The sequence below is a fragment of the Myotis yumanensis genome, unplaced genomic scaffold, assembly GCF_028538775.1.
Source record: "Myotis yumanensis isolate MYYU_CA2020_CCGP unplaced genomic scaffold, mMyoYum1.0.hap1 SCAF_10, whole genome shotgun sequence".
NCBI lineage: Eukaryota > Metazoa > Chordata > Mammalia > Chiroptera > Vespertilionidae > Myotis > Myotis yumanensis.
Window position 1 is genome coordinate 51,464,556 of NW_027223761.1, and position 20,080 is coordinate 51,484,635.

At 42.9% G+C, this 20,080-nt stretch overlaps 1 protein-coding gene and 1 pseudogene across 7 annotated transcripts in view; both read left to right on the top strand.

The window, feature by feature from the left end:
* The window catches only part of LOC139017379 (putative selection and upkeep of intraepithelial T-cells protein 1 homolog), a 32,892-nt gene extending 18,488 nt beyond the window's left edge, over positions 1-14,404 (top strand). For 6 of the 7 annotated variants that reach the window (XM_070425702.1, XM_070425701.1, XM_070425704.1 and 3 more), the window contains one exon: positions 11,410-14,404. In XM_070425702.1, coding sequence (XP_070281803.1) covers positions 11,410-11,572 — 163 coding nt within the window. In that variant the 3' untranslated portion in view covers positions 11,573-14,404. Of the gene's footprint in view, positions 1-5,481; positions 5,532-11,409 lie in introns of all 7 variants that reach the window. The other variant, XM_070425708.1, reaches the window with a different exon arrangement.
* Positions 14,405-16,594: 2,190 nt separating this feature from the next.
* Positions 16,595-18,148, top strand: LOC139018462 (DDB1- and CUL4-associated factor 13-like; annotated as a pseudogene).
* The last annotated feature ends 1,932 nt before the right edge of the window (positions 18,149-20,080 follow it).

Sequence of the window (20,080 nt, forward strand, 5' to 3'; positions counted from 1 at the left end):
CTTTATCCATTTTGAGTTTATTTTTGTGTACGGTGTAAGTTGGTGATTTAGTTTCATTTTATTGCATATATCTGTCCAATTTTCCCAAAACCATTTATTGAAGAGACTATCTTGTCTCCATTGTATGTTCTTGCCTCCTTTGTCAAATATTAATTGAGCATATTGGTTCGGGCAGATTTCCGGGCTCTCTATTCTATTCCATTGATCTATATGCCTGTTCTTGTGCCAGTACCAGGCAGTTTTGAGAACAGTGGCTTTGTAATACATCTTGATATCTGGTATTGAGATCCCACCTACTTTCTTCTTTCTCAGGATTGCTGCAGCTATTTGGGGTCTTTTTTTATTCCATATGAATTTTTGGAGAGTTCGTTCTAGATCTGTGAAGTATGCTGTTGGTATTTTAATGGGAAGCGCGTTGAATTTATAGATTGCTTTGGGTAGTATGGACATTTTAATGATGTTGATTCTACCAATCCATGAACACGGTATTTTCTTCCATCTGTTTATGTCTTCCTCTATCTCTTTTTTCAACAACCTGTAGTTGTCTGAGTAGAGGTCTTTTACCTCTTTAGTTAAGTTTATTCCTAGGTATCTTAATTTTTTTGGTGCGATGGTAAATGGGAATGTTTTTATAATCTCTCTTTCTGAAAGTTCACTATTGGTGTATAGAAATGCCTGATTTCTTGGGGTGAATTTTGTATCCTGCTACATTGCCAAATTCATGTATTAAGTCTAGTAGCTTTTTGATGGAATCTCTAGGGTTTTGTATGTATAATATCATATCGTCTGCAAATAAGGACAGTTTTACTTCCTCTTTTCCAATTTGGATGCCTTTTATTTCTTCTTCTTGCCTAATTGCAATGGCTAATACTTCCAGGACTATGTTGAACAGGAGTGGTGAGAGTGGGCATCCCTGTCTCGTTCCTGTTTTTAGGGGAAATGGTGTTAGATTTGTCCATTGAGTATGATGTTGGCTGTGGGCCTGTCATATATGGCTTTTATTATGTTGAGGTATGATCCTTCTACTCCCGCCTTGCTGAGAGTTTTTATCAAAAATGAGTGTTGGATTTTGTCAAATGCTTTTTCTGCATCAATTGATATGACTATGTGGTTTTTTTCTTTCAATTTGTTTATGTGATGTATCACGTTTATTGATTTGTGGATATTGTACCATCCTTGCATCCCTGGAATAAATCCTACTTGGTCATGGTGTATGATCTTTCTGATGTACTGCTGGATCCGATTTGCTAAGATTTTGTTGAGGATTTTGGCATCTATGTTCATGAGGGATATTGGCCTGTAATTCTCTTTCATTGTGTTGTCTTTACCTGGTTTTGGTATTAGGGTGATGCTGGCTTCATAGAATGAGCTGGGAAGTGTTCCTTCCTCTTGAATTTTTGGTAGTAGTCTGAGGAGGGTAGGTTTTAGTTCTTCCTGGAATGTTTGGTAAAACTCCCCTGTGAAGCCGTCTGGTCCTGGGCTTTTGTTTGCTGGAAGCTTTTTGATGACTGCTTCAATTTCTTCCATAGTTATTGGCCTATTGAGATTTTTAGATTCTTCCTGATTGAGTTTTGGAATGTTGTATATTTCTAGGAATTTGTCCATTTCCTGCAGGTTGTCTAGTTTGTTGGAGTAGACCTGTCCATAGTATTTTTTAACAATCATTTGTATTTCTGTGGGGTCTGTTGTTATTTCGCCTCTATTGTTTCTGATTTTGTTTATTTGGGGCCTCTCTATTTGCTTCTTGGTGAGTCTGGCTAAAGGTTTGTCAATCTTGTTTATCCTTTCAAAGAACCAGCTCTTGGTTTCATTGATTTTCTGTATCGTTTTTTTTGGTCTCTATGTCAATTATTTTTGCTCTAATCTTTATTATCTCCTTCCTCCTGCTCACTCTGGGGTTTTCTTGTTGCTCTCTTTCTAATTCTGAGTTGAAGAGTTAGATGATTTACTATCATTTTTTCTTGTTTGTTGAGATAGGCCTGTAGAGCTATAAACCATAGCAACAGGACTGCTTTCATTGCGTCCCATAGGTTTTGGATTGTTGTGTTTTCATTGTCATTAGTGTCCAGGATGTTTTTAATTTCTTCTTTGATCTCATTGGTAACCCAATCAATATTTAATAACATGCTATTAAGCTTCCAAGTGTTTGAGTATTTCGAGTTGTTTTTATTGTAGTTTATTTCTAATATTATGCCCTTGTGGTCTGAGAAGATGCTTGGTATGATTTCAATCTTCTTGAATTTGTGGAGACTTTGCTTGTGACCCAATATGTGGCCTATTTTTGAATATGTCCCATGAGCACCTGAGAGGAATGTATATTCCATGGCTTTGGGGTGAAGTGTTCTGAAGATGTCAATTAAGTCTATCTGATCTAGTGAGTCATTTAGGGTTGCTGTTTCTTTGCTGATTGTTTGTCTAGAGGACTTATCCAGTGATGTCAGTAGTGTATTAAAGTCCCCTACTATGATTGTATTGTTGTGGATCTCTCCCCTGATATCTTCCAGGAGTTTTCTTATGTATGTGGGTGCTCCTGCATTGGGTGCATATATGTTTATCAGGGTTATATCCTCTTGTTATATTGATCTTTAGTATTATGAAGTGGCCTTCCTTATCTTTTGTTATGGCCTTCACTTTGAGATGTATTTTGTCCGATATAAGTATTGCTACCCCAGCTTTCTTTTCCTTTCCATTTGCCTGAAAGATATTTTTCCATCCCTTAACTTTCAGTCTGTCTGAGTCCCTTCTAATGAGGTGTGTCTCTTGTAGACAGCAGATGTATGGGTCATGTTTTTTTATCCATTCAGCCACTCAATGTCTTTTGGTTGGAGCATTTAGTCCATTTACATTTAAAGTTATTATTGAAAGGTACTTGTTTGTAGCCACTTCTTTTTTTGTGTGTGGCTGTTTTCTTTCTGAGCTTTTTATTTCTTCTTTTTACCCCAGTCCCGTTAGCATTTCTTGCATGGCTGGCTTGGTGGTGACAAACTCCCTTAGCCTTTTTTTGTCTGTGAAGCTTCTTATTTTCCCTTCAATTTTGAATGATAGCCTTGCTGGATAGAGTATTCTTGGATTCAGTCCTTTGCTTTGCATCACTTTGTAGATTTCCGTCCATTCTTTTCTGGCCTGATGTGTTTCTGTTGAGAAATCATTTGATAATCTAATGGGAGATCCCTTGTATGGTACTTTCTGTCTCTCTCTTGCAGCCTGTAAGATTCTCCCTTTGTCCTGAACATTTGCCATGGTAATTATGATGTGTCTTGGTGTGGGTCTTTTTGGGTTCATCTTGTTTGGGACTCTCTGGGCTTGTGTGACTTTTTTCTTCCCCACCTCAGGGAAGTTTTCTGATATTATTTCTTCGAGTAGGTTTTCTAATTCATGTTCATCTTTCTGTTGTTCTGTCACCCCTATTATTTGTATGTTGTTTCGTTTCATGTTGTCCCAAAGCTCCCTTAGGCTCTCCTCCTGTCTTTTATTTTTTTCTCCAATTGCAGTACAGTTTGGGTGTGTTTTGCTTCCTTGTCTTCTAATTCACTAATTCAGTTCTCCGCTTCTCCTAGTCTACTGTTGATACTTTCAATGGTGTTTTTTATTGCAGCTATATCACTCTTCATTTATCCTTGGGTCTTACTTAAGTTGTTGATTTTTTCATCTGTTTCTTCTAGCTTCTTGCATATGTTATTGATTTTTTCCTCTGTCCGGTTTATGCACTCTAGGACACTTATTCTGAATTCTTTTTCTGTCATGTTGTATGACTCTGTATCACTTAGGTGCTTTTCTGGCAAGTCCTCCTTTTCTTTCCTTTGGGGGTTTCTTTGTCTACCCATGCTTGATCTCACTGACATATCTAGACTTTGAGTCATTCAGTGGCTGCTCCCTGGGTGGCAGTGGCTCCTTGGGCTGTGGTTGCTCTTCAGGTGGTTGCGGTAGCAGCTGCTCCTCAGTTGGCAGCAGCTCCTATGGTGGGTGTTGTTCACAGCTGTGGTGGCTCTTCTGGCTGGTGGGGGAGGGCTTCATGTACAGCTGCTGTTCCTCAGACAGAGGGTGTGGTGCTCAGGAGGCTGCTGTTGCTTGGATCTATTGCATTGATTTAAAGGCACAAAATAAAACACAACAAGGCACCACGTACCAGGCACTAAACACAAATATATTGACGATATTAATAACCCCAAATAAAGGTAACCACCCTAATTAAGAGAATTAGAGGATAAGGAACAAAGAAGAGAAAAAGATAAAAGAGAAAAAAAGAAAAGAAAATTAGGGGGAAAAAGGCATGCAAAAATGAAATTGGGAAAAAGGAGGCAGGGGAAAAAAAAATCAAAAAGAGAGAATGAAGTAGAAGCGGGGAAGAGACTATTTATATGAGGAGAAAACTCCTATAGAACCGCCACTAATCCCAACAAATTCCAGCAACAGTTCCCTAGAGATGAATGCAAACTAGAAACAACCAATAATATCAAGAGAAGCAAAGGAAAACAGAAGCACAAAAATAACCAGGGGGGGGGGGGGGGGGGGCGGATGGAGGGAGGGGAAAAACCAGCAGAAAAAAATAAAGAGAAAAAGCAAAACAGCCTCACAACCAGTCCTAAAACACACACACACACACACACACACACACACACACAACAAACAAACAAAAAACAAAAAAACAAAATCAAAATACTCAACAATCAAGCAAACAGCAACAAAACAATAGAAAGATAAAAGAAGAAAAAAATTTTGGATAGTGAAGAAAGATAAGGGATATGTGTATAAGGATTTAGAGCAGTGGATTGGAAATAGGATATATAAATAGGGTGAAATTTTGACAGGAGGTAAAGAGAAGGAATCGGGAAAATTTAAAGCAGGAATAGGGTAAGAGAAACAGGACAACAATAGGGGAAAAGTGAGGGAGAGTGTTTTAGCATAGAGGTAAAATTGAGGTAGGAAAAATTGATGCTAAAGGAACAATGAAAATAGAATGGAGAACACTAATCCCAAAATAAAATAAAGAGAAAATAAAATGGCACTTTAAAAATTGGTAAAATGGTAAAGTAATAATACTGGTTAAAAATAAAAATGTAGTAATTAAAAGGGTAAAATCAGGTGATGGAAAAAGAAGGGAAAAAATTGGTTTCTTAGTTAAAAGGTGAAAAAAGAAAAAAAAATTTGCAGTAGTGAAGGTCCTTTGGTTCTTCTACTCGTCAGTCTGGCTCGCCTTAGTCCTATCCAGAACTGGTTCTTTAATCGTTACCCTGCTCTGTGTTGTTGCTGGGATTGAAAATCCCTCTATAGGCCAGACCAGGTTAACTCCCAGGGATTGATCAGATTATTTTACTCCTTGATTTCGTTCAGGGTGGAATCTGGGTGTGGCTGTGCTCCTTGCCTGGGGGCTAGGTAGAGGAGTCCCACCCTCTGGAGAGAATGGCTGCCCGGATCCTGGGCCCAGGGGTGTCTCAGCACTCAATTCGCTACCACCTCTCCCAGTCCCCCCTCTCTCTTCAGTCTCTCCCCAGATTCCACTCGTCCGGACCTTCTCCCTCTCTTCAGCACAGGTGAGTGACTGTATCCGAAATGTCTTATGAACAGGATTCAGTGAAAACAAACAAACAAATGCCGGCCACGGAAACGGGGAAGGCTGAGTTTCTGTAAGCTCTTTTCTTACCAGCACTGCATGGTCTTGTCAGCTCTTCAGGCTGCCCCCTTTAGGCTCAGTCCTCCGTGATCACAGAACCCAGATCTCAAATCCGCCAGCGCCAGGAATCCTGTGGTTCTCCTTTCCCCAGTCAGGGGCTCTGCCTGTCCCAGGGGACTCGGCTGTCTGCCACGCGGTCTCCCTTTGACCCTCTGGGCTCAGAGGTCTGGCAAAGTTTCCTGCCCAGATCCTTGGTTTTTTACCTTTCCAGGGGAGTTCTGCCCTTCCTGGCTGCAAACCGTCTCACCAGCTGAGTAATTTCGCCAATTTGGGGTGGGTGTTATTAGTTTCAGCTGCTTACTCCATTTGCTCCGGGACAGGACCTGGGACACATCTGCCTATATCGCCGCCATCTTGGAGGGTCTCTTCCTCTTCTTAAAGATTTCCTTTTAGCATTTCATATAATACTGGTTTGGTGGTGATGAACTCCTTTAGCTTTTCCTTATCTGTGAAGCTCTTTATCTGACCTTCACTTCTGCATGATAGCTTTGCTGGATAAAGTAATCTTGGTTGTAGGTTCTTGCTATTCATCACTTTGAATATTTCTTGCCGCTTCCTTCTGGCCTGCATAGTTTCTGTTGAGAAATCAGCTGACAATTGTATGGGTACTCCCTTGTAGGTAACTGACTGTTTTTCTCTTGCTGCTTTTAAGATTCTCTGTTTGTCTTTTGCTCTTGGCATTTTAATTATGATGTGTCTTGGTGTGGTCCTCTTTGGATTCCTTTTGTTTGGGGTTCTCTGTGCATCCTGGTGGATCTCTGTATAATATTCTTTATTTCAATCAGTGTACGCTTAATTTCTAGTTGGTCCTTTTTCATATCCTCGAGGGTCTCAGTAGACTTATTGAGGGTCTTACTAAGCGGTCTCACAATCTGTAGTAATGTCCTCTCACTCCTAATATTAGAATTTTGAATGCTTTATCTTTCTTTCTTGTTCAATTCAACTAGAAATTTATAAATTTCATCAATATTTCCAAAGAACTATCTTTAATTTCATTGAAATTTTTGTTTTCTAATAGTCTTTCATTGACTTTTTTTCTTAATTTAATTATATTCTTCCTCCTTTGTGTTTAAATTGCTCTTCTGTTAGTTTCTTGAGTTAGATTCTTCTTAAGTGATTGTTTTTAAACTTTTCTTCTTTCCTAATATGAGCATTTAAACATTCAATATCATGAATTTCTTTCTAGAATGGTATTAAGCTAAATGTAACAAATCAGGCATAAAAAGACAAATACCATATGATTTCATTTATATTTGGAACCTAAAGAACAAAATAACAAACAAGAAAAACAGAAACAGACTCATAGATATAAAGAACAAAATGATGTTTGCCATATGGGAAGGTAGTTAGATGGATGGGTAAAAAAGGTGAAGGGATTAAGAAGTAGCAATTCTTAGTTACAAAATAGGCACAGGAATGTAAAGTGCAGCATAGGGAATATAGTCAATAATATTATAGTAACTATATATGGTGTCAGATGGCTACTAGATTTATCAGGGTAATCCCTTCATACATTATATAAATGTCTAACAATTATGCTGTACACCTGAAACTAATATAAAATAATATTGAACTTGAAAAAAATAAAACTTTAACATTGCAACTATCAGAACCTTCCATTTTAGATGAGTTAGACCAGGGGTCAGCAAACTGTGGCTCGAGAACCAACATGCTGCTCTTTGGCCACTTGAGTGTGGCTCTTCCTAAGCCTTAGGAGTACCCTAATTAAGTTAATAACAATATACCTACCTATATAGTTTAAGTTTTAAAAATTTGGCTCTCAAAAGAAATTTCAATCATTGTACTGTTGATATTTGGCTCTGTTGACTAATGAGTTTGCCAACCACTGAGTTAGACTATTCCACAGTAGCTGACCAATTCTCTCAAATACCCATAACTATCATTTTAAAATCTATCATTAAAAAAATCTTTTTTTAATTAAATCTTTATTGTTCAGATTACAGGTGTTCCTCTTTCCCACCCCCCCCCATAGCTCTCCTCCACCCAGTTCCTACCCCACCCTCTGCCCTTACCCTTCCCACTGTCCTCATCCATAGGTGTAAGATTTTTGTCACTTTCTTCCTGCACCCCCACACCCCTTTCGCCCTAAGAATTGTCAGTCCACTCCCTTTCCATGCCCCTGGTTCTATTATATTCACCAGTTTACTCTGTTCATCAGATATTTTATTCACTTGATTTTTAGATTCACTTGTTAATAGATATGTATTTGCTGTTCATAATTTGTATCTTTACATTTTTCTTCTTCTTCCTCTTCTTAGAGGATGTCTTTCAGCATTTCATATAATACTGGTTTGGTGGTGATGAACTCCTTTAGCTTTTCCTTATCTGTGAAGCTCTTTATCTGACCTTCACTTCTGCATGATAGCTTTGCTGGATAAAGTAATCTTGGTTATAGGTTCTTGCTGTTCATCACTTTGAATATTTCTTGCCACTCTCTTCTGGCCTGCAAAGTTTCTGTTGAGAAATCAGCTGACAGTCGTATTGGTACTCCCCTGTACGTAACTGACTTTTTTTCTCTTTCTGCTTTTAGGATTCTCTCTTTGTCTTTTGCTCTTGGCATTTTCATTATGATGTGTCTTGGTGTGGTCCTCTTTGGATTCCTCTTGTTTGGGGTTCTATGCGCTTCCTGGATTTGCAAGTCTATTTCTTTCACCAGGTAGGGGAAGTTTCCTATCATTATTTCTTCAAATAGGTTTTCAATATCTTGCTCTCTCTCTTCTTCTGGCACCCCTATAAATCTGATGTTGGTACACTTAAAGTTGTCCCAGAGGTGCCTTACACTATCTTCATATTTTTGGATTCTTTTTGCTTTTTGCTTTTCCAGTTGGGTATTTTCTGTTTCTTCATATTTCAAATCTTTGACTTGATTCGTGGGATCCTCTTGTCTACTGTTGGATCTCTGTATATTATTCTTTATTTCAGTCAGTGTATGCTTAATTCCTACTTGGTCTTTTTTCATATCCTCCAGGGTCTCACTAAATTTATTGGTGGTTTCCATAAAATTCTTGAAAAACCTTAAAAGTGTGGTGTTGAACTCGATATCCAGTCATTTGCTTTCCTCCATTTCTGTCATTTGTGACCTGTTTTTTTGTCTCCACATTTTTTATGCTTCCCTGTGTTGGTAGAGTGGCTTTGTGTGCTAGGTGTCCTATAGGGCCCAGTGCCTCAGCCTCCCCAATTACCTGAGGTGGACACTCTTGGTGCACCGCCCTTGTGGGCTGTGTGCACAGTCTTGTTGTAGTTAAGCCTTGATTGTTGTATCACTGGGAGGAATTGACCTCCAGGCCAACTGGCTGTGAGAATCAGCTGAGTCTGCAGTGGGAGAACTTCTTTGCTGAAGATACCCTTCTGGGGCAAGACTTGCTTAAGTAGGGCTTTGGTGCTCATTGAGTTTTCCCCCTGAGTGTGTTCCTTGTGGATCTGAGGAGTTGTAATCTGGATGGTCCACTCTGACCACTGGGTACACTGGCTGTTGGTTCTAAGGAGCTGCTAATTTAGCCTCTGCCTAAGGCTACCCAGCAGGAGCTATGAAGAGATATGCAGATTCCCCTTCCTTTCTGGGGGGTTTGGAGGTGCCCAGATGAGGCCCAGATGTAAAGCAATGCAAGCTGCTGTGGAGCCTTGGGCCTTCTCTTGGAAGTTTTTGGTCTGTCTGGCCCAGCTGCAGTTTGTTATTTACATTTCAGATTGCAAAGGGCCAGGGCATTCATATGCAAAAGCTTCTGCCGCAGCCTGGGTGGGGCAGGGTCTCGGAATGAACAGGGTGGAGCAAAAAGGTATGGCTGATCCTCAGCCCTGCTTTAAGTGGCCCAGTGTCTCAGTGTCCCAGCAATTGCTGCAAGCACCTCTGAGGGAAAGCCACCCTCAAGTTCCGAGTTTTGCCCACTGCCAGACAGTCCAGTTTCTACCTGTATGAATCCTGGGTCCCCAGAGACTCGCCTGGAACTGGAGTTCAGAGCAGTCGGGAGTTTGTGATTCCCTCCAGATTCAAAAAGCCACGTCCTCAGGTGCCCGCCCTGTTCCATGCCCGCTCAAGACTCTACCTCTGCACTTTACTTCCACAGCTCCTGATTCTCAGTGTGCTTTTCTCTTTCCTTCTAGTTGTATAATTTCCACTCAGCCAGCCTTCCTGTAGTTCTGGATGATGTCCGTTTTGTCTTTTCGTTGTATTTTTGAAGTTGTTGTCGGTGGCAGCAATTTCCGGTATTTACCTATGCCACCATTTTGGTTTCTCCATTAAAAAATCTTTGAACCCAATTCAAAATAAGGTAAATAAAACGTGCAAATAAAATATCCTCTAGATATTGCGTTAGCTGTATCTCATGAATTGTAGTGCAACCCAGGTAGGTGCCGTTGACTATAAATCAAACCCATGACCCTTTGGTCCAACGGCTAATGTTCTAACCACTGAGCAAATAGCCAGGGCATGTATTGTATTTTTTGTATTCAGTTCAAACATTTTCTAATTTCCCTTGTTATTTCTTCTTTGATCTATGGGTTCTTTATAAATGTGTTAATTTCCATCTAATATCATTGCCCTTCTACCTGAAGAAACTTACATTTCTTGTTGTGTGTGAATGCTGGTAACAATTGTGCATGGCTTTTGTTTGTCAAAGAAGCCTTTCTTTCCACTTCTTTCTTTCTTTCTTTTTTCTTAAGGCTATTTTCATTGGATATAGAGCAAGTCTAGAGTATCCTTTATTGCTAAAGCTAGTTTAGTCCTATTCCTGCCAATCTTTCTGGGATCTCTACTAAAAAGCAAGGTATCTTCACTCTGACTAGTTGGAACTACTAGTATAATGTCCTTCAGTTCTGTGTGAACTCTGAGGACTGTCCAGTTAAAGTTCCCATTAGTACATTGCCTCACCTCATATATAGCACAGTATTCAGCAACCAGTTCAGAAAATCCCTGTGTAGATTTCTGGATCTCTCTCTCTCTCTCTCCCTTTTCTCTGGTATTCTGCTTCAAAAATTTTACCCCATCAGCCTCCCTGAACTTTGATCTCTGTCTCTTCATCTTACAAGGCAGCTCTATCCACAGGATTCTCTTCCCTGCTCTGCAGTCTAGAAATAGTCTCAATACAGTAGGTTGGAAAATTGTATTGTTGTTCTTTGCTGCAGGATCTTAAACCTGTGGGGCTATTATTTACTGTCTGAAACAGTTTTAAAATATGTCTTATCTGATTTTATTAGTGTTGATGCCAGGAGGGCATGTCTAGTCCCAGTTACTTCATTATAGCTGGAAGGATATGTATTATTCTTTCTACAAATGGAAATAATCCTTTGACTTCTATGACCCTATTAAAGGTCCTCCTGCCCTTAGAGCCTGCCCAAGAGGCTAAGGAAAAGAGCTTAGGAAGACCAAACTCAAAGTGAGAGGCAGGCTATCATGGGCCCTGAGCATCCAGGCACTCCTCCCGGGACTAGGCTGAAGTAAGGGAGGTGCTAAGACACAACATTTAGGGAAACACTAACTCAGGTTTACATATATGCTGCCCCTGTTCTTGCATGACACTGAGAATAAATGCCTCCTTCTACTTCACATCACCTGCTTACACTAGTCCCAGCTCTGCCCTGGGCATTCTTCCTAAGTGTGCAATGAATGCAATGTCCGGGGTTCTCTTTATCATTTCTCAAGGCTGAATTTGCAGTGAGCAACCTTGAGAAATAAAATTTCTTTTCTGAGCAAAAAGCAAACTTGTTTCCTCGTGTTTTAGAAGCGGTAAAAACCAGTGCGACACCCAACATCGCCCCTGCCAGGCTGTCCCTCCCGTGACTAAGGATTATGCTGCAGCCCCTGCTGACCACGTGGAGTTCTATGCTGAGTCCAACTCCGATGGCGCCAGTGCCAGTTCCCCTGGGCCTGCCATCCTGGCCTAAGCCTGTGCTGCTACCACCAACCCTGACCAGGACGGTGCCAGGGCCCACACACCCGGGGCCACCCCCACCTCCCAGGAGGACCACAATACCAGCCCTGACCAGGACGGTGCCAGCGCGGACCCGCCCGTGACCACCCTTGGCAACACTGCCATGGGAGCAGACACCCCCAAGACCACCGATGCAGACCTTGACCCAGAGGCGGCCTGCACCTACCCACCAGGGACAGCCCCGGCCACCCAGGAGGACCACAATACCAGCCCTGACAAGGACGGTGCCAGCGTGGATCCACCTGGGACCGCCCTTGGCAATGCTGCCATGGGAGCAGACACCCCCAAGGCCACCGATGCAGACCTTGACCCAGAAGCCGCCTGCACCTACCCGCCTGGGGCGGCCTTGCCACCCTACCCGCCTACATCTACCCACCTGGGGCGCCCCGGCTGAGGCCCCTGACACCCTCTACTCCAGCGCCTCCAAAGCTCCTGTGAAGGTTCCGATCTCGTCCAAATATGACCCTGAGAAGAAGGTGGAACTCCTTGGCAGTATGAAGAGATTCACTGACCTGCCCATTGGCCCCTATTTACAGAAGGATCTCGAGGGAAATATCCTGTGTGAACTTACAAATAATCTACAGCCAGGCTGTCTTTTCTGTCAAAGAGAGGAGTTTAGGCAGCCTCCATTTTGGCTCCCTGACTTGCAGCTCCCCTGGGGGCTGCCATTTTGTAATGGCAAAGATCAACCCCTCCCTATTTCTTTAAATTAGCCAATCACACAAGACTCGGAGCCTAAGCTCTTCCAATCAAGAGTGAGGGACAGGGAGAAACCAAGATGGCGGCATAGGTAAACACCGGAGTTTGCTGCCTCGAACAACCACTTCACAAATACAACTAAAAGACGAACAGACATCATCCAGAACCACAGGAAGGCTGGCTGAGTGGAAATTCTACAACTAGAAGGAAAGAGAAAAGCATACCGAGACTCAGAGGAGACGCAGTACGGAAGTAAAATACTAAGGTGCAGAGGTGCATGTGGAGCGGGCTAGCGGCTTAGGGTGCGGTTGTCGTTTTCAATCCAGAGGGAGTCTCAGGCTCTGAGATCCAATTCCAGGAGAGTCTCTAGGGACCCAGACTCATACAGGAGAAACGGGACTGTCTGGCATTGGTTGGAACCCAAGGGCAGTTTTCTCTCCGAGGGGCTTGCAGTGATTACCTGGACACTGAAAAGCAGAACCTCTGAGGGCAAGTCTGAGAGCAGCCATAACTACTAGCCCGGCCCTGTTGATCCTGTGGGACCAGCCCCACCCAAGCCCTGCAGGGAAGCTTTTGCTGGATAGCCGCAGGCAAAGGCTAGATTAGCACCTCCCTAGAGATCCAGGAGCCAGGAAGCCCAGAGGTCAGACTCGGACCATCCAGTTTGCAGCTCCCTGGGAACATAAAAGACACACTCAGGGGGCAGACTCAGTGAGCACCAAAGCCCCATTGAAGCAAGTCTTGCCCCAGAGGGGTGTCTCCAGCACAGAAATTCTCCCACTGCAGATACAGCTGATTCTCACAGCCAATTGGCCTGGAGGTCAATTTCTCCCAGTGATACCTACAACAATCAAGGCTTAACTACAACAAGACTGTGCACCCAGCCCACAAGGGGGTGCACCAAGAGTGTCCTCCTCTGGTAATTGGGGAGGCTGAACCACTGGGCCCTAGAGGACACTCAGCACAGAAAACCACTTTATCAACACAGGGAAGCATAAAAAATGCCGAGACAAAGAAACAGGACACAAACGAAAGAAATGGAGGAAAGAAAACTACTGGATATAGAATTCAAAACCACACTTTTAAGGTCTTTAAAGAACTGTCTAGAAGCCACTGATAAATATAGTGAGATCCTCAAGAAATCTAGTGAGACCCTTGATGTTATGATAAAGATCCAACTAGAAATTAAGCATACACTGACTGAAATAAAGAATATTATACAGACTCTCAATAGCAGACCAGAGGATCGCAAGAATCAAGTCAAAGATTTGAAATATGAAGAAGCAAAAAACACCCAACCAGAAAAGCAAAATGAAAAAAGAATCCAAAAATATGAAGATAGTGTAAGGAGCCTCTGGGACAGCTTCAAGCGTACCAACATCTGAATTATAGGGGTGCCAGAAGAAGAGAGAGAGCAAGATATTGAAAACCTATTTGAAGAAATAATGACAGAAAACTTCCCCTACCTGGTGAAAGAAATAGACTTACAAGTCCAGGAAGCGCCAAGAACCCCAAACAAGAGGAATCCAAAGAGGACCACACCAAGACACATCATAATGAAAATGCCAAGAGCAAAAGACAAAGAGAGAATCCTAAAAGCAGAAAGAGAAAAAAAGTCAGTTACCTACAAGGGAGTACCGATATGACTGTCAGCTGATTTCTCAACAGAAACCATGCAGGCCAGAAGGGAGTGGCAAGGAATATTCAAAGTGATGAATAGCAAGAACCTACAACCAAGATTACTTTATCCAGCAAAGCTATCATGCAGAAGTGAAGGTCAGATAAAGAGCTTCACAGATAAGGAAAAGCTAAAGAAGTTCATCACCACCACACCAGTATTATATGAAATGCTGAAAGGCATCCTCTAAGAAGAGGAAGAAGAAGAAAAATGTAAAGATACAAATTATGAATAACAAATACACACCTATCAACAAGTGAATCTAAAAATCAAGTGAATAAATAATCTGATGAACAGTATGAACTGGTGATTATAATAGAATCAGGGACATAGAAAGGGAATGGACTGACTATTCTTGGGGGGAAAGGGGTGTGGGGGATGTGGGAAGAGATTGGACAATAATCGTGCACCTATGGATGAGGACAGTGGGTGGGGAGTGAGGGTGGAGGGAGGGGTGGGAACGGGGTGGAGGGGAGTTATGGTGGGAAAAAAGAGGAACCAATGTAATAATCTGAACAATAAAGATTTAATTTAAAAAAGAAAAGAGTGAGGGACAGGGACTAGCCTGGTAGGCTCCTGTCAAAGGGGCCCAAAGCTTGGGGAGGGGCTGGGACCAAAAGGGTGGTGGGCCCCCTGCTGTTCCTACCAAAGCACCAAATGCAAGTGCCTCATTCCTGTGCCAAACTCCACCTGGACCCTCAGGCGACCTTCCTCCTCTGTGCCTGTGACCACAGGGACTGCTGGCTCCCCCAGGCCTGAGGTTCTGGTTCCTGGGAGCCCTACATCTACCCCTGTGGGAATCAGGGAGTAGACAGGGGCTGGCCCCTTACCTTTTGGATGAAGATGGATGGGCCTGTATACAAATCAGGGCCAGAGGGTGTGAAACTCATAGCCCATGGGAGTCATGAACCTGGGCTTCCCTGCAATTCCCGTCCTGGACACCCGAGAAGCAGAGCACCTTTGCTTTCAAATGGATGGTCTGGTGGCAACATGCCCTCCCCATGGTCATGGGCACCCAGTATCCCAGAGAGCTGGCCCTGGTCTGATGAGTCAGTAGAACTGGCCTCTTCACATGTTACATGTGCATTAAATGGCACAGATGCACCCACAACCTCACCATCAGGTCATAGGTGAGCCCCGCCACCCATCCAGCTCAGCCTGGGGAGGACCCTTTCTTCATTCCTGGTCCCTGGGAACCAGAAGGCATAGGGCCTTCCCATAAGTGTGCCCCTCAAGTGTCCCCAACCAGGATCCCCTTAACCCTCATTAACCAGTCACTGCCCCACTCAGTGTTAACCTGTAACCTGTCAGGCCCCGAGGGAGGGTCTGTGTCCTTGACATGAAGACCTCCCGTGTCTCCTCTTCCTTAATTTCCCATGGGTATTCGTGCCTTCCACTATTGTAAAGTGTATCCAATGTGTAAATGAATGTCCCACACACCCTGTGTACAGCAGAGTTCTCTGCTCCCTCAATATCTCTATCCAGAGTATCCTATCTAATAAAAGAGCAATACGCAAATTAACTGTCACTCCCTCACTCCCTCACTTCATCACTCTGTTACAAAGATGGCGGCAGCCATGGAGCTGGAGCAAGCAGGAGGCTTGTGTTGCCCCTGGCGATGGAGGAAGTCAAGCCCAGCCGGCCCTGCCCAGCTGGCCCTGAGCTCCACTCAAGACTACAAAGTTTCAATTATAGAAGATAAATAAATCCCAGATACCTCCTTCCAGCCCGTGGGTGTGGCCAGCCTAAAAACAGCCATCAGTTCCTCACCCAGGCTGGCCAGGCACCCCAGTGGGGACCCCCACCCTGAAGTGAGTGTGACCAACCTGAAAACGGCCTTCAGTCCCTTACCCAGGCTGGCCAAGCACCCCAGCAGGATTCTCCCACCCTGAAGGGGCTGTGGCCAGCCTGAAAACAGCCCTCTGCCCCTCACCCAGGCTTGCCAGGCACCCCAAGGGGACCCCCACCCTGATCCAAGACACCCTCAGGGCAAACCAGCTGGCCCCCACCCATGCACCAGGCCTCTATCCTATATAATAAAATGGAAATATGCAAATTGACCCTAACTGCAGAACGACTGGGGATGACAGGTCACTATGACAACACTGACAACCAGGGGGCAGACGCTCAATGCAGGAACTGCCCCCTGGTGGTCAGTGCGCTCCCACAGGGGGAGCTCTGCTCAACCACAAGCCTGGTTTATGGCTGCCAACACAGCGATGGTGGCGGCAGCCTCTCCTGCCTCCTCAGCAGTGCTAAGGATGTCAGACTGCAGCTTAGGCCTGCTCCCTGCTGGCAAGTGGACATCCCCTGAAGGCTCCCAGGCTGCCAGAGGGATGTCTGACTGCCAGCTTAGGCCCAATCCCCTGGGGAGCAGGCCTAAGCCAGCAGGTGGACATCCCCTGAGGGTTCCCAGACTGTGAGAGGGTACAGGCTGGGCTGAGGGATCCCCCTGAGTGCACAAATTTTTGTGCACCAGGCCTCTAGTAATAAACTATTAACCTTGATTTTTTTTAAGTGAGGGGGTATTAGGGGAGAGGGCAGTACTCGGAACCCAGAGGGAAAGGATCATGGAGTGGGCAAGCACTGGCAGCCAAGATGAAGGTGAAGATGCTGAGCCGGGATCCAGACAACTGTGTCTGTGAAACCAAGTTGAACTTACAGAGAGTTCCAAGAAACTATGATCCTACCTTACATCCTTTTGAAGTCCCACAAGAATATGTAAGAGCTTTAAATGCTACCAAACTAGAATGGGTATTTGAAAAACCATTCCTTGCTTCTCTGGATGGTAACCGAGATGGAGTCAATTGCTTGGCAAAGCATCTAAAGAAGGAATTTTTGCCACATGTGGACAGCAAGTAGACATTTGGGGTAAACGAAAACCATTCCTATATGTTCAGTGACCTGGGGATTTGACAGTATAAGTAGTGTTAAATTTAACCCAATTGAGATATTTCTCTTGGGAAGTTATGCTTCTACAGGAATATCTATCTAAATAATAGGATAATATGCAAATTGGTCAGGATGCCATCACTTAATGAATGATCAGCAGGCTGTGTGTCAAGCAGGAGCAGATGGGCAGGGCTTGCAGCATCGGTTGGCAGGGAATTGCGTTGCCTGGGGATGTGGGGCTTGCATTCCCGCCCTCTGGGCTGGCCTGGGGGATGCAAGGCTTGTATCCCCACCCCTAGAAATGAGCCCTGGGATATGTGGCTCATGTTCCTGCTCTCGGCAATGGGCCCGGGATGTGAGGCTTACATCCCTGCCACCTGCACCAGCCCGGGGACTTGAGGCTCATGTCCTCACCCCCTGGGCCAGCCTGGAGGACATGAGGCTCATGTCCCTGCCACCTGTGCTGGCCCAGGGATGTTAGGCTCACGTCCCTGCTCCCGTCAAAGGGTAAATATCAGTATTAAAATATTTCCTCTAATTAATTTTCTTTTAATGTGCATGATTTCGTGCACAGGGGCACTAGTAGTGCTATATGTTATGAGGCAAGCTACTCCTCTTAAAAAGGTCATCTTAGACATGAGAACAAATACAATTTGTTGGAACCCTATGGAAGCCTTCATTTTTACTGCAGCAAATGAAGATTACAACTTACATGATTTTGATATGCATGCACTGGACACTCCTGTGATGGTGCACATGGATCACATGTCTGCAGTGCTGGACGTGGATTATTCTCCCACTGGGAAAGAGCTTGTGTCCGCTAGTTTTGAAACATCTATTCGAATCTTTCCTGTGGACAAAAGTAGAAGCAGGGAAGTATATCACACAAAGAGAATGCAACATGTTATCTGTGTAAAATGGACTTCGGATAGCAAGTACATTATGTGTGGATCTGATGAAATGAATATTCCTCTGTGGAAAGCTAATGCTTCTGAAAAATTGGGTGTGCTTACATCACAAGAAAAGGCAGCCAAAGATTATAACCAGAAGTTGAAGGACAAATTTCAACATCATCCTCATATAAAACGTATTGCTTGTCACCGCCATCTACCAAAACCGATCTACAGCCAGATTCAAGAACAGCGCATCATGAAAGAAGCTTGCTGACAGAAGGAAGTGAATCATCTCAAGCAAAGCAAGCCTGGATCTGTGCTGATTGTGTCAAAGAAGAAGAAACACATAGTGGTAGTTGTGAAATAATATTTGGTATTCCTGCCAATATTGGCTTATAATTATTTGTTACATTTTGAATCTTTCAACATTCATGAAGACTTTATAGAAGGTAATATATTCTTTCCCTTTTGATTTTCACGTTTCCCAGAAATTACTGGAGGAAACACTGAAGCTGAGTTTCTGCCCATACTAAAATGTGTAAGATTCGTTATTCTGATTTTTATTCTATTGAACTTGGAAAGTAAAAAAACAACCATTTCATTTTTCTCCTGCGAATCCCACTCCTATCATATATGTCTCATTTCACTTTGGTCATACACTCTTGCTTCTCTTTTTCTGTGGAACTGAAGAAACTGTTGCAAGATCATAGTAAGAGTCTCTTCCTTCATCCTCCTCAAACACTCGTTCTGCCTGTCTCTGCTACTGCACTTTCTGTTTCTCTATCTCCTCTCCTCATCAGTCCCATTCCCAGTATACGTCTCCTCCCTAACGTGGGTGTGTGGGTGTGTGTGTGTGTGTCTTTGGAGCCCACCTTTCTCTTGGTCCCCTAAAACGTTTAGGATCTCATCTCTTGGCAGAGGGTCTAGGAGAGCAGAGCTCAGGATATGGGTGTTTATAGGAAGAGGGGAATATTTTCGGGGAGTGTGAAGTGTTCATAATCAGTCACTCAGAACCAGTGACTACAGTGTCCAGTTGCTGGGACAAACACCATTCTAGATATTTCTGTGAAGGTACTTTTTAGATGTATTAACATTTAAATTGACAGTCTATGAGTGAAGCTGACTGCTATCTATAATGTGGGTGGGGCTCATCAAATCAATCAAAGGCCTTAAAAGACTGAGATCTCTCAAAGAGGAAGGAATTCTACATCCAGACTGCTTTCAAACTTAATACTGCAATATCTACTCTGGATTTTGCAAATACCTTCTAGAATTTTCAGCCTATAGCTATATCTGAAAATTTCAGAATTGCCACTCCTCACAAAAGCCACAAAAGGTAATTCTCTGGGAAAACCTGACAAATATATGGGGTGATGGCTAAGGTGTATTTCTGTTTGAAGTAATGAAGAGGTTCTAAAAGTTATTGTAGGGATAAATACACAATTCTATGCATAGAATATGAAGCATTAAATTATACACTTTTAAAGGGTGAATTGTGTGGTATGTGAATTATATCTCAAATTGGTTAAAAATATCTACAACTGCAAAATATTTTAAGCATATTAATTAAACTTATAAAGATAACATCCAAGAAAAAATGACTATAAAAGATGAAGGTTGTTTACTTGATGAACAGAAATTGCAAATGAAACCTCAGCCATTATCTCTTCAAATATTTCCTGCCTGATCTCTCTTTCTCTCTCTCTCTCTCTCTCTCTCTCTCTCTCATCTCTCTCTCACCCCCTCCTTCTCCCCTCCCTCCCTTCTGGGATTCTAATTACATATGAGTGTTAGAATTTTTTAAAATATTGTTACACATCTCTGGATGTTCTGTTTTATTTAGGGTTTTGTGGGTGTGGTTTTTTTCCACTCCTTCTGCTCTTTTTATTTCAGTTTGGATCATTTATCTTGACTGTGTCCAGTCTACTATAAGCGGGTAAAAGTAATTCTTTATCTTTGATAGTACACTTTTTTTTACTTCCAGCCTTGATATCTTTTATCATCATTTCTATCTTCCTGCTGAAATACCCCATCTGTTTTTGCATGTTGTCTACCTTTTCCACTAGCTTTTAGCATGTTAATGACAGCTATCTTTTTGTATTCCTTCTCATTCTTTTCATTTTGCTTTTTATTTGATTTTTTTAAAATGTTGACATTTAAATGTTTATTATCACTAAAGAAGCTTCTAGTGATTATATTATCTGAGCCTCTCAAGATTTTTTAAATTTTATTTTTCAATTACAATTTACATACAATATTATTTTGTATTCGTTTCAGGTGTACAACATAGTGGTTAGAT